General features: G+C 39.5%; 1 protein-coding gene across 3 annotated transcripts in view; it reads left to right on the top strand.

The window, feature by feature from the left end:
- Positions 1-13,327, top strand: part of LOC128692188 (SMC5-SMC6 complex localization factor protein 1) — a 54,186-nt gene that overhangs the window by 28,829 nt on the left and 12,030 nt on the right. For all 3 annotated transcript variants that reach the window (XM_070096472.1, XM_070096473.1, XM_070096471.1), the window contains 3 exons: positions 5,819-5,933; positions 6,737-6,961; positions 8,041-8,160. In XM_070096472.1, the coding sequence (XP_069952573.1) occupies positions 5,819-5,933; positions 6,737-6,961; positions 8,041-8,160 (460 nt within the window). The remainder of the gene's footprint in view (positions 1-5,818; positions 5,934-6,736; positions 6,962-8,040; positions 8,161-13,327) is intronic.

The following is a 13,327-nucleotide window of genomic DNA, read 5'->3' as shown; positions in this document are numbered from 1 at the left end:
TTTTGTAGCTAGTTATTTGTAATTACCTATTTAAGTTGTATATAAACTTTCGAAAACTTTGTGATTGAATCTATTTTGTGCAGTAGCCATAATTAAAAGTTACCTGAATATACAGTGAGGTTATTTTTTAGAATCAAATTGCAGAAAAAAGCAGCACACAGTATTGATTATTATTATTATTATTATTATTATTATTATTATTATTATTATTATTATTATTATTAGTAGTAGTAGTAGTAGTAGTAGTAGTAGTAGTAGTAGGTTGGTAGACAGCAACCACCCAGGGAGGTACTACCATCCTGTGGTAGTAGGTTGGTAGACAACAACCACCCAGGGAGGTACTACCATCCTGTGGTAGTAGGTTGGTAGACAACAACCACCCAGGGAGGTACTACCATCCTGTGGTAGTAGGTTGGTAGACAGCAGCCACCCAGGGAGGTACTACCATCCTGCCAAGTGAGTGTAAAATGAAAGCCTGTAATTGTTTTACATGATGGTAGGATTGCTGGTGTCTTTTGTCTGTCTCATAAATATGCAAGATTACAGGTATGTCTTGCTACTTCTACTTACACTTAGGTCACACTACACATACATGTACACGTTTATTTATACACACTCATCTGAGTTTTCTTTGATTTTATCTTAATAGTTCTTGGTCTTATTACTTTTCCTTTTATATCCATGGGGAAGTGGAATAAGAAACTTTCCTCCGTAAGCCGTGCGTGTTGTAAAAGTCAACTAAAATGCCGGAAACAATGGGCTAGTAACCCCTTTTCATGTAAAGATTACTAAAAAAAAGAATAAGAAGCAGAAAATTGTCAAAGGGGGAAGTCTGAATGTGCGTGGATGTTGTGCAAATGATAAGAAAGAGATGATTGTGGATGTTATGAATGAGAAGAAGCTGGATGTCCTGGCTTTAACTGAAACAAAGCTGAAGGGGGTGGGAGAGTTTCAGTGGAGAGGAATAAATGGGATTAGGTCAGGGGTTTCAAATAGAGTTAGAGCTAAAGAAGGAGTAGCAATAATGTTGAAGGATAAGATATGGCAGGAAAAGAGGGACTACAAATGTATTAATTCAAGGATTATGTGGAGTAAAATAAAGGTTGGATGTGAAAAGTGGGTTATAGTAAGCGTATATGTATCATGTGGGAGTTCGATACGTGGATTAGGGTAGAAATACTCACGTAGGCTGTTATACGTATAATTACTGATATGTGGACAGAGCCCGCAGCCGTACCTATCTCCTTGCTTCCACTCGTAACACTGACTGGCCGTCTGGCCAGTACCCCGTAGTGGGTGTTTTGAAATAGTGTCAGCTCAGCACAATATGAGTTGAATCAACGGACGGTTACGGTAACTGGTTACTAGACTGGTAACTGGTTACTACTACTGAGATATGCACCTGGAGAAGAGAGAAGTGTAGAGGACAGAGAGAGATTTTGGGAAATGTTGAGTGAATGCATGGGGAGTTTTGAACCAAGTGTGAGAGTACTTGTGGTTGGGGATTTCAATGCTAAAGTGGGTAAAAATGTTGTGGAAGGAGTAGTAGGTAAATTTGGGGTGCCAGGGGTAAATGTAAATGGGGAGCCTTTAATTGAGCTATGTGTAGAAAGAGATTTGGTAATAAGTAATACATATTTTATGAAAAAGAGGATAAATAAACAAGGTATGATATAGCACGTAATGAAAGTAGTTTGTTAGATTATGTATTGCATAAAAGGTTGATGGGTAGGCTCCAGGATGTACATGTTTATAGAGGGGCAACTGATATATCGGATCATTATTTAGTTGTAGCTACAGTTAGAGTGAGAGATAGATGGGACAAGAGGAAGGTGGCAACAACAAGTAGGAGGGAAGCGAAAGTGTATAAACTAAGGGAGGAGGAAGTTCGGGTGAGAGATATAAGCGACTATTGGCAGAAAGGTGGGCTAGTGCAAATATGAGTAGTGGGGGGGGGGGGGTTGAAGAGGGTTGGAATAGTTTTAAAAATGCAGTATTAGAATGTGGGGCACAAGTTTGTGGTTATAGGAGGGTGGGGGCAGGAGGAAAGAGGAGTGATTGGTGGAATGATGAAGTAAAGGGTGTGATAAAAGAGAAAAAGTTAGCTTATAAGAGGTTTTTACAAAGCAGAAGTGTTATAAGAAGAGCAGAGTATATGGAGAGTAAAAGAAAGGTGAAGAGAGTGGTGAGAGAGTGCAAAAGGAGAGCAGATGATAGAGTGGGAGAGGCACTGTCAGGAAATTTTAACGAAAATAAGGAAAAATTTTGGAATGAGTTAAATAAGTTAAGAAAGCCAAGGGAACGTATGGATTTGTCAGTTAAAAACAGAGTAGGGGAGTTAGTAGATGGGGAGAGGGAGGTATTAGGTAGATGGCGAGAATATTTTGAGGAACTTTTAAATGTTGAGGAAGAAAGTTAGGCGGTAATTTCATGCACTGGCCAGGGAGGTATACCATCTTTTAGGAGTGAAGAAGAGCACAATGTAAGTGTGGGGGAGGTACGTGAGGCATTACGTAGAATGAAAGGGGGTAAAGCAGCTGGAACTGATGGGATCATGACAGAAATGTTAAAAGCAGGGGGGGATATAGTGCTGGAGTGGTTGGTACTTTTGTTTAATAAATGTATGAAAGAGGGGAAGGTACCTAGGGATTGGCAGAGAGCATGTATAATCCCTTTATATAAAGGGAAAGGGGCCAAAAGAGATTGTAAAAATTATAGAGGAATAAGTTTACTGAGTATACCAGGAAAAGTGTACAGTAGGGTCATAATTGAAAGAGTTAGAGGTAAGACAGAATGAATGATTGCGGATGAGCAAGGAGGTTTCAGAATGGGTAGGGGATGTGTTGATCAAGTATTTACATTGAAGCATATATGTGAACAGTATTTAGATAAAGGTAGGGAAGTTTTTATTGCATTTATGGATTTAGAAAAGGCATATGATAGAGTGGATAGGGGAGCAATGTGGCAGATGTTGCAAGTATATGGAATAGGTGGTAAGTTACTAAATGCTGTAAAGAGTTTTTATGAGGATAGTGAGGCTCAGGTTAGGGTGTGTAGAAGAGAGGGAGACTACTTCCCGGTAAAAGTAGGTCTTAGACAGGGATGTGTAATGTCACCATGGTTGTTTAATATATTTATAGATGGGGTTGTAAAAGAAGTAAATGCTAGGGTGTTTGGGATAGGGGTGGGATTAAATTATGGGGAATCAAATACAAAATGGGAATTGACACAGTTACTTTTTGCTGATGATACTGTGCTTATGGGAGAGTCTAAAGAAAAATTGCAAAAGTTAGTGGATGAGTTTGGGAGTGTGTGTAAAGGTAGAAAGTTGAAAGTGAACATAGAAAAGAGTAAGGTGATGAGGGTATCAAATGATTTAGATAATGAAAAATTGGATATCAAATTGGGGAGGAGGAGTACGGAAGAAGTGAATGTTTTCAGATACTTGGGAGTTGACGTCTTGGCGGATGGATTTATGAAAGATGTGGTTAATCGTAGAATTGATGAGGGAAAAAAGGTGAGTGGTGCATTGAGGTATATGTGGAGTCAAAAAACGTTATCTATGGAGGCAAAGAAGGGAATGTATGAAAGTATAGTAGTACCAACACTCTTATATGGGTGTGAAGCTTGGGTTGTGAATGCAGCAGCGAGGAGGCGGTTGGAGGCAGTGGAGATGTCCTGTCTAAGGGCAGTGTGTGGTGTAAATATTATGCAGAAAATTCGGAGTGTGGAAATTAGGAGAAGGTGTGGAGTTAATAAAAGTATTAGTCAGAGGGCTGAAGAGGGGTTGTTGAGGTGGTTTGGTCATTTAGAGAGAATGGATCAAAGTAGAATGACATGGAGAGCATTTAAATCTGTCGGAGAAGGAAGGCGGGGTACGGGTCGTCCTCGAAAAGGTTGGAAGGAAGGGGTAAGGGAGGTTTTGTGGGCGAGGGGCTTGGACTTCCAGCAGGCGTGCATGAGCGTGTTCGATAGGAGTGAATGGAGACGAATGGTATTTGGGACCTGACGATCTGTTGGAGTGTGAGCAGGGTAATATTTAGTGAAGGGATTCAGGGAAACCGGTTATTTTTATATAGCCGGACTTGAGTCCTGGAAATGGGAAGTACAATGCCTGCACTCTAAAGGAGGGGTTTGGGATATTGGCAGTTTGGAGAGATATGTTGTGTATCTTTATACGTACAGTGGACCCCTGGTATTCGATATTAATCCGTTCCTGAGAGCTCATCGAATACCGATAATATTGAAAACCGAATCAATTTTCCTCATAAGAAATAACGGAAATCAAATTAATCTGTGCAAGACACCCAAAAGTATGAAAAAAAAAATTTTTACTACATGAAATATTAAGTTTAATGCAATAGAATAATTACAATAACAATAAAATAATTTATACTTACCTTTAATGAAGAGCTGGTGATGATTGATGGGATGGGAGGAGGGGAGAGGTGTTAGTGTTTAGAAGGGAAATCCCCTTCCATTAGGACTTGAGGTAGCAAGTCCTTTTCCGGGGTTACTTCCCTTCTTCTTTTAATGCCACTAGGACCAGCTTGAGAGTCACTGGACTTCTGTCGCACAACATAACTGGCAGCCTCACCATGCCTAATCACACTATGTATGCCACTACGATTCTTAAATCTTTCAAACCAACCTTTGCTGGCCTTAAATTCACTCACATCACCACTAGTTGCAGGCAATTTCTTTACCAAAGCGTCATGCAACTGCCTAGCCTTTTCACAAATGATCGCTTGAGAGATGCTATCTCCTGCTATCTGTTTTTCATTTATCCACACCAATAACAATCTCTCAACATTTTCTAACACTTGCAGTCGCTGTTTCGTAATCACAGTTGCACCTTTTGCAAGAACAGCTTCCTTGATTGCCGTTTTCCTGGTCACTATAGTAGAGATGGTTGACTGGGGTTTATTATACAACCTGACCAGCTCCGACACACGCACTCCACTTTTGTACTTTGCAATTATCTCTTTCTTCATTTCATAAGTCATTAGCGACTTTTTTCTCGAAGGGTTGGCACTAGAAGCTTTCTTGGGGCCCATGGTGACTTATTTTGCAGAAACAAGCACCAAACACAGTGATAATATGGATAATATGGAATGTACCGAATGTATCCTTAGATGCGCGCACACTGGCTGGCTTGTAAACACTAGCACACACGGGGCAGTTCAGGCTACACGTGGACAGGTCTCGTACGAATCATATCGAATACCGGGTTTTCAGTCGAATACCGAGGAAAAATTTTTGCGTTAAAATGCATCAAAAACCGGATTTATCGAATACCGATGACATTGAATACCGGGGGTCCACTGTATATGCTTCTAAACTGTTGTGTTCTGAGCACCTCTGCAAAAACAGTGATTATGTGTGAGTGAGGTGAAAGTGTTGAATGATGATGAAAGTATTTTCTTTTTTGGGTCACCCTGCCTCGGTGGGAGACGGCCGACTTGTTGAAAAAAAAAATTATTATTATTATTATTATGATACTGATTTATTATGATTCATTATGACTTTGATTTATTATGTTTAGAATTTATTATTATTAGGATTCATTATGATTAGGGTAACCTGAAAAAAGAAATGCTTTCACCATCATTCATACTATCATTGTCTTGCCAGAGGCTTGCAGATATGACAGTTCAGTTTATGTGTGTGTGTATTTGATGCATACTGCACATCTTTGGATTTGGGTGGAAATGCTTGAAAAATGCTCATTTTTTTTTTTAGACCTTTCATAAATTTATGTGAAAGAAGCTACTGCATGGAGGTTATTGCATAAAGAGAAAATATTGATTTTTTCCAGAAATCCCAGCATGACAAAGCAAGCACACCGTTTTCACCTACTAGGTCTCAGTTGTCCACACCGCCTGCCAAAAGAGGCTTAAGCCCTCATTTAATTAACAAGCAGAACCATAAAGGTGAGAGCATTTAATATTAGTTTAATAACTAGTCTACTTTTAATTTTATTTTTTGAAAACAAGTCATCTCCCACTGAGGTGGAGTGACATTAGAAAGAAGAAACTCTTTCATTGTCACTCATTCAACCACTGTTTACACTGAAACATGCTGACATATTTTAGATAGCCAGCAATATTCTCACTGCATTTCTTGCCTCTGGGACTCAAGTTCGGCTAACCAGTTTCCATGAATCCGCTCATAAATGCTACATTTCCGACCCACCAACAGCACGTCCATTAAAGAGCACTTGTCTTCTTTCACCACTATCTAACATGCCTACACAAACCTGTTGGATGCTTAAACCACTAAAACTCAAGCCTCCTTTACATTTTAACTCCAGTCACTCCTGGGACACCCTCCCCACCTCTCCAACCTTCCACCCACATTTATATACCCTCTTTGTCATTCTGTTCCTCTCCATCCTCTCTAAATGCCCATACCAACTAGGATTCAATCTGATTAACTCTCATTACCAATGCACTGTATGACCCCTGTGGGTTTAGTGCTTCTTTAATAATAATACTAATATTAATGCCCTATCTCGGTGGTAGATGGCTGGTGTATTAAAAAAAAAAAGTGTAAATAGTGAAGTACAACTCTGCTAGTGATCTTAAAACCTTGGCAGTAATTTTTGTATTTTTCATATTTTCTTATGCTTATTTCACTCTCATTTTGTTCTTTTTTTTTTTTTTTGTAATTTGTGATGTAATTTTATTTTTCATAACAGCATGAGTAATACATTCTCAAAAATGTGCTTTAACAGGAGAAACACCTCTCATTCGTGCTTGCATGAAGAACAATGTGAAGCGAGTGCAGGAGATTCTCAAAGTGCCGGGTGTTGACATCAACATTACTGATAACTCTGGCTGGACAGCCATACATGAAGCAGTTATATGTGGCTATGATCAGTGTGTCGAGCTTCTCCTCAACCATAATTGTCACGATGTGGTCAACACCAAGAAAACTATGTACTCCTATGTCAAAAAATGTATGAAGTTATGTTTGTTTTAGTAACATACTCGTTTGCATTTTTCTATTTTTTAGTACTGGAGGCCCCACTTTACAGCACTTCATTTTACAGCATTTTGTTAATACAGCAGTTTTCAGTTATACCTGTTCCTCATTTATTCAGACTTCCTACAATAAATATATTGACTATTCACTATAATCTAAGGATGAATTTTTTTTTTTTTTTCTCAACATGTCGGCCGTCTCCCACCGAGGCAGGGTGACCCAAAAAAGAAAGAAAATCCCCAAAAAGAAAATACTTTCATCATCATTCAACACTTTCACCACACTCACACATTATCACTGTTTTTGCAGAGGTGCTCAGAATACAACAGTTTAGAAGCATATACATATAAAGATACACAAATGTTTTAAGGTAAATAATTTCTGTACTGTATATGCATTTTTTAAGGCCTAGCTATATTGCTCACTTAATATATGAGAATTCAGACATGTTATCAGGCTTTCATGTGCATTTGAAAGTAAAAAAAGGTTATGATTCACTTTACAGCAGTTGCCTGGAACCTAACTTGCTTGTATAAGTGGGGCCCTCCTGTATTACTGCATGGAATTTTCTCTAACTTTTAATAACTGTACTGTTCTTATTTTTATACAGGATTTATGTTTGTTTAGTGCTTGTTATAGCTAGGGGTTAGGACTTTTGATTATGTATTATGGAAGTGGTGTTTAAAATATTAGCCCCATTAGCCTCCCCCTTCCCCATGGCTGCCTCACTGGCTCCAACAATGTAACGCTAATCCAAAGCCGTCAAGACATGAAGTATAGAACATAACTAGAGAACCCTGGTATAGAACAGTAAAAGTTGGGTACAGTACCTACCAATGACTATCATTGTCATCTTCCAAATCCCCTTTTATCAAAATGTTACTCAAAATCCTTTTCTCTCAATTTAGGTATTATTGGTAATGTATTTAGAAGCCAATTTGTAATGTTCCTCTTGGCAGTTTGTGTTTTGCTTTTAAGGTGATTCCAAAAATGCATTTTTTTGGTTATTTATCAGCTAACATACCGATAATCTAATTTTATAACTGTTTTCAGGTGAGAATTCACTTGGTGTGAATGTGCGAGCAAGGGGTGGAGATGATAAAAGAACACCTTTACACGATGCAGTTGAATCGAACCATCTTAGCACTGCTAAGTTGCTTCTTGATTATGGAGGCAAGACTCTGCAAAGTTATACATATTTTTTTGTGCACTAATTGCATATCCTCACCCAAGCAGGGCACCTGCATATTCTAATGGAATTTGTTGATTTTTATTGTTTTGGGGGCTTTTCCTCTCACTGTTAACTTGAGTGCCTTTGGTCATTGGCATGGCTTTAAAGTTTTCAGCAATTGTGTATCTTACTTAAAGCTCAAGTTTGTGTATCTTAGTTACACAAAGCTCAAGACTGTGTATCTTAGTTACACAAAGCTCAAGATTGTGTATCTTAGTTACACAGCTCAAGATTGTGTATCTTAGTTACACAAAGCTCAAGATTGACATTGGACATTGTAGTTTCTTGTTTGATAATTTTAGAATCAACTGTCCTTGGGTGATGCCCTCATCAGTTTTTTAAAGCAGTAACATTCTCTCTGGCCATCTATATGTAATACTAAATTTAGGTACTATAGGCAAGATGCAGAGACTACTGAGCAAGTACTTATTTGACTCAACTCCTTTCTTAACATTACAGTTAGATCTAATCAACTCTTTTGATACTGTATTGCTTTTTGAATTCTTTATATTTAAAGAAGCCAATATCATTCAAAACATTAATCAGTAGTTTTTTTTTTTTTTTTTTTTTAACAAGTCAGCCGTCTCCCACCGAGGCAGGGTGACCCAAAAAAGAAAGAAAATCCCCAAAAAGAAAATACTTTAATCATCATTCAACACTTTCACCACACTCACACATAATCACTGTTTTTGCAGAGGTGCTCAGAATACAACAGTTTAGAAGCATACTCATATAAAGATACACAACATATCCCTCCAAACTGCCAATATCCCAAAGCCCTCCTTTAAAGTGCAGACATTGTACTTCCCATTTCCAGGACTCAAGTCCGACTATATGAAAATAACTGGTTTCCCTGAATCCCTTCACTGAATATTACCCTGCTCACACTCCAACAGATCGTCAGGTCCCAAGTACCATTCGTCTACATTCACTCCTATCTAACACGCTCACACACGCTTGCTGGAAGTCCAAGCCCCTTGCCCACAAAACCTCCTTTACCCCCTCTCTCCAACCCTTTCGAGGACGACCCCTACCCCTCCTTCCTTCCCCTATAGATTTATATGCTTTCCATGTCATTCTACTTTGATCCATTCTCTCTAAATGACCAAACCACCTCAACAACCCCTCTTCTGCCCTCTGACTAATACTTTTATTAACTCCACACCTTTTCCTAATTTCCACACTCCGAATTTTCTGCATAATATTTACACCACACATTGCCCTTAAACAGGACATCTCCACTGCCTCCAACCGTCTCCTCGCTGCTGCATTTACCACCCAAGCTTCACACCCATATAAGAGTGTTGGTACTACTATACTTTCATACATTCCCTTCTTTGCCTCCATAGATAACGTTTTTTGACTCCACATATACCTCAACGCACCACTCACCTTTTTTCCCTCATCAATTCTATGATTAACCTCATCCTTCATATATCCATCCGCCGACACGTCGACTCCCAAGTATCTGAAAACATTCACTTCTTCCATACTCCTCCTCCCCAATTTGATATCCAATTTTTCTTTATCTAAATCATTTGATACCCTCATTACCTTACTCTTTTCTATGTTCACTTTCAACTTTCTACCTTTATACACATTCCCAAACTCATCCACTAACCTTTGCAATTTTTCTTTAGAATCTCCCATAAGCACAGTATCATCAGCAAAAAGTAACTGTGTCAATTCCCATTTTGAATTTGATTCCCCAAAATTTAATCCCACCCCTCTCCCGAACACCCTAGCATTTACTTCCTTTACAACCCCATCTATAAATATATTAAACAACCATGGTGACATTACACATCCCTGTCTAAGACCTACTTTTACCGGGAAGTAGTCTCCCTCTCTTCTACACACCCTAACCTGAGCCTCACTATCCTCATAAAAACTCTTTACAGCATTTAATAACTTACCACCTATTCCATATACTTGCAACATCTGCCACATTGCTCCTCTATCCACTCTATCATATGCCTTTTCTAAATCCATAAATGCAATAAAAACTTCCCTACCTTTATCTAAATACTGTTCACATATATGCTTCAATGTAAACACTTGATCTACACATCCCCTACCCACTCTGAAACCTCCTTGCTCATCCGCAATCCTACATTCTGTCTTACCTCTAATTCTTTCAATTATAACCCTACCGTACACTTTTCCTGGTATACTCAGTAAACTTATTCCTCTATAATTTTTACAGTCTCTTTTGTCCCCTTTCCTTTTATTTAAAGGGACTACACATGCTCTCCGCCAATCCCTAGGTACCTTCCCCTCTTTCATATATTTATTAAACAAAAGTACCAACCACTCCAACACTATATCTCCCCCTGCTTTTAACATTTCTGTCATGATCCCATCAGTTCCAGCTGCTTTAACCCCTTTCATTCTACGTAATGCTTCATGTACCTCCCCCACACTTACATTCTGCTCTTCTTCACTCCTAAAAGATGGTATACCTCCCTGACCAGTGCATGAAATTACTCCCTCTCTTTCTTCCTTAACATTTAAAGGTTCCTCAAAATATTCTCGCCATCTACCTAATACCTCCCTCTCCCCCTCTACTAACTCCCCTACTCTGTTTTTAACTGACAAATCCATACTTTTCCTAGGCTTTCTTAACTTGTTTAACTCACTATAAAATTTTTTCTTTTTATTATTATTATTATCACACCGGCCGATTCCCACCAAGGCAGGGTGGCCCGAAAAAGAAAAACTTTCACCATCATTCACTCCATCACTGTCTTGCCAGAAGGGTGCTTTACACTACAGTTTTTAAACTGCAACATTAACACCCCTCCTTCAGAGTGCAGGCACTGTACTTCCCATCTCCAGGACTCAAGTCCGGCCTGCCGGTTTCCCTGAATCCCTTCATAAATGTTACTTTGCTCACACTCCAACAGCACGTCAAGTATTAAAAACCATTTGTCTCCATTCACTCCTATCAAACACGCTCACGCATGCCTGCTGGAAGTCCAAGCCCCTCGCACACAAAACCTCCTTTACCCCCTCCCTCCAACCCTTCCTAGGCCGACCCCTACCCCGCCTTCCTTCCACTACAGACTGATACACTCTTGAAGTCATTCTGTTTCGCTCCATTCTCTCTACATGTCCGAACCACCTCAACAACCCTTCCTCAGCCCTCTGGACAACAGTTTTGGTAATCCCGCACCTCCTCCTAACTTCCAAACTACGAATTCTCTGCATTATATTCACACCACACATTGCCCTCAGACATGACATCTCCACTGCCTCCAGCCTTCTCCTCGCTGCAACATTCATCACCCACGCTTCACACCCATATAAGAGCGTTGGTAAAACTATACTCTCATACATTCCCCTCTTTGCCTCCAAGGACAAAGTTCTTTGTCTCCACATACTCCTAAGTGCACCACTCACTCTTTTTCCCTCATCAATTCTATGATTCACCTCATCTTTCATAGACCCATCCGCTGACACGTCCACTCCCAAATATCTGAATACGTTCACCTCCTCCATACTCTCTCCCTCCAATCTGATATTCAATCTTTCATCACCTAATCTTTTTGTTATCCTCATAACCTTACTCTTTCCTGTATTCACCTTTAATTTTCTTCTTTTGCACACCCTACCAAATTCATCCACCAATCTCTGCAACTTCTCTTCAGAATCTCCCAAGAGCACAGTGTCATCAGCACAGAGCAGCTGTGACAACTCCCACTTTGTGTGTGATTCTTTATCTTTTAACTCCACGCCTCTTGCCAAAACCCTCGCATTTACTTCTCTTACAACCCCATCTATAAATATATTAAACAACCACGGTGACATCACACATCCTTGTCTAAGGCCTACTTTTACTGGGAAAAAATTTCCCTCTTTCCTACATACTCTAACTTGAGCCTCACTATCCTCGTAAAAACTCTTCACTGCTTTCAGTAACCTACCTCCTACACCATACACTTGCAACATCTGCCACATTGCCCCCCTATCCACCCTGTCATACGCCTTTTCCAAATCCATAAATGCCACAAAGACCTCTTTAGCCTTATCTAAATACTGTTCACTTATATGTTTCACTGTAAACACCTGGTCCACACACCCCCTACCTTTCCTAAAGCCTCCTTGTTCATCTGCTATCCTATTCTCCGTCTTACTCTTAATTCTTTCAATTATAACTCTACCATACACTTTACCAGGTACACTCAACAGACTTATCCCCCTATAATTTTTGCACTCTCTTTTATCCCCTTTGCCTTTATACAAAGGAACTATGCATGCTCTCTGCCAATCCCTAGGTACCTTACCCTCTTCCATACATTTATTAAATAATTGCACCAACCACTCCAAAACTATATCCCCACCTGCTTTTAACATTTCTATCTTTATCCCATCAATCCCGGCTGCCTTACCCCCTTTCATTTTACCTACTGCCTCACGAACTTCCCCCACACTCACAACTGGTTCTTCCTCACTCCTACAAGATGTTATTCCTCCTTGCCCTTATTTTCATTAAAATTTCTTGACAGTGCCTCTCCCACTCTGTCATCTGCTCTCCTTTTGCACTCTCTCACCACTCTCTTTACCTTTCTTTTACTCTCCATATACTCTGCTCTTCTTATAACACTTCTGCTTTGTAAAAACCTCTCATAAGCTACCTTTTTCTCTTTTATCACACCCTTTACTTCATCATTCCACCAATCACTCCTCTTTCCTCCTGCCCCCACCCTCCTATAACCACAAACTTCTGCCCCACATTCTAATACTGCATTTTTAAAACTATTCCAACCCTCTTCAACTCCCCCACTACTCATCTTTACACTAGCCCACCTTTCTGCCAATAGTCGCTTATATCTCACCCGAACTTCCTCCTTCGTTAGTTTATACACTTTCACCTCCCTCTTACTTCTTGTTGCCACCTTCCTCTTTTCCCATCTACCTCTTACTCTAACTGTAGCTACAGCTAAATAATGATCCGATATATCAGTTGCCCCTCTATAAACATATACATCCTGGAGCCTACCCATCAACCTTTTATCCACCAATACATAATCTAATAAACTACTTTCATTATGTGCTACATCATACCTTGTATACTTATTTATCCTCTTTTTCATAAAATATGTATTA

Source organism: Cherax quadricarinatus, chromosome 53 (assembly GCF_038502225.1).
Source record: "Cherax quadricarinatus isolate ZL_2023a chromosome 53, ASM3850222v1, whole genome shotgun sequence".
In the NCBI taxonomy this organism is placed as follows: Eukaryota; Metazoa; Arthropoda; class Malacostraca; order Decapoda; family Parastacidae; genus Cherax; species Cherax quadricarinatus.
This window is presented reverse-complemented; position numbering and strand designations above follow the sequence as displayed.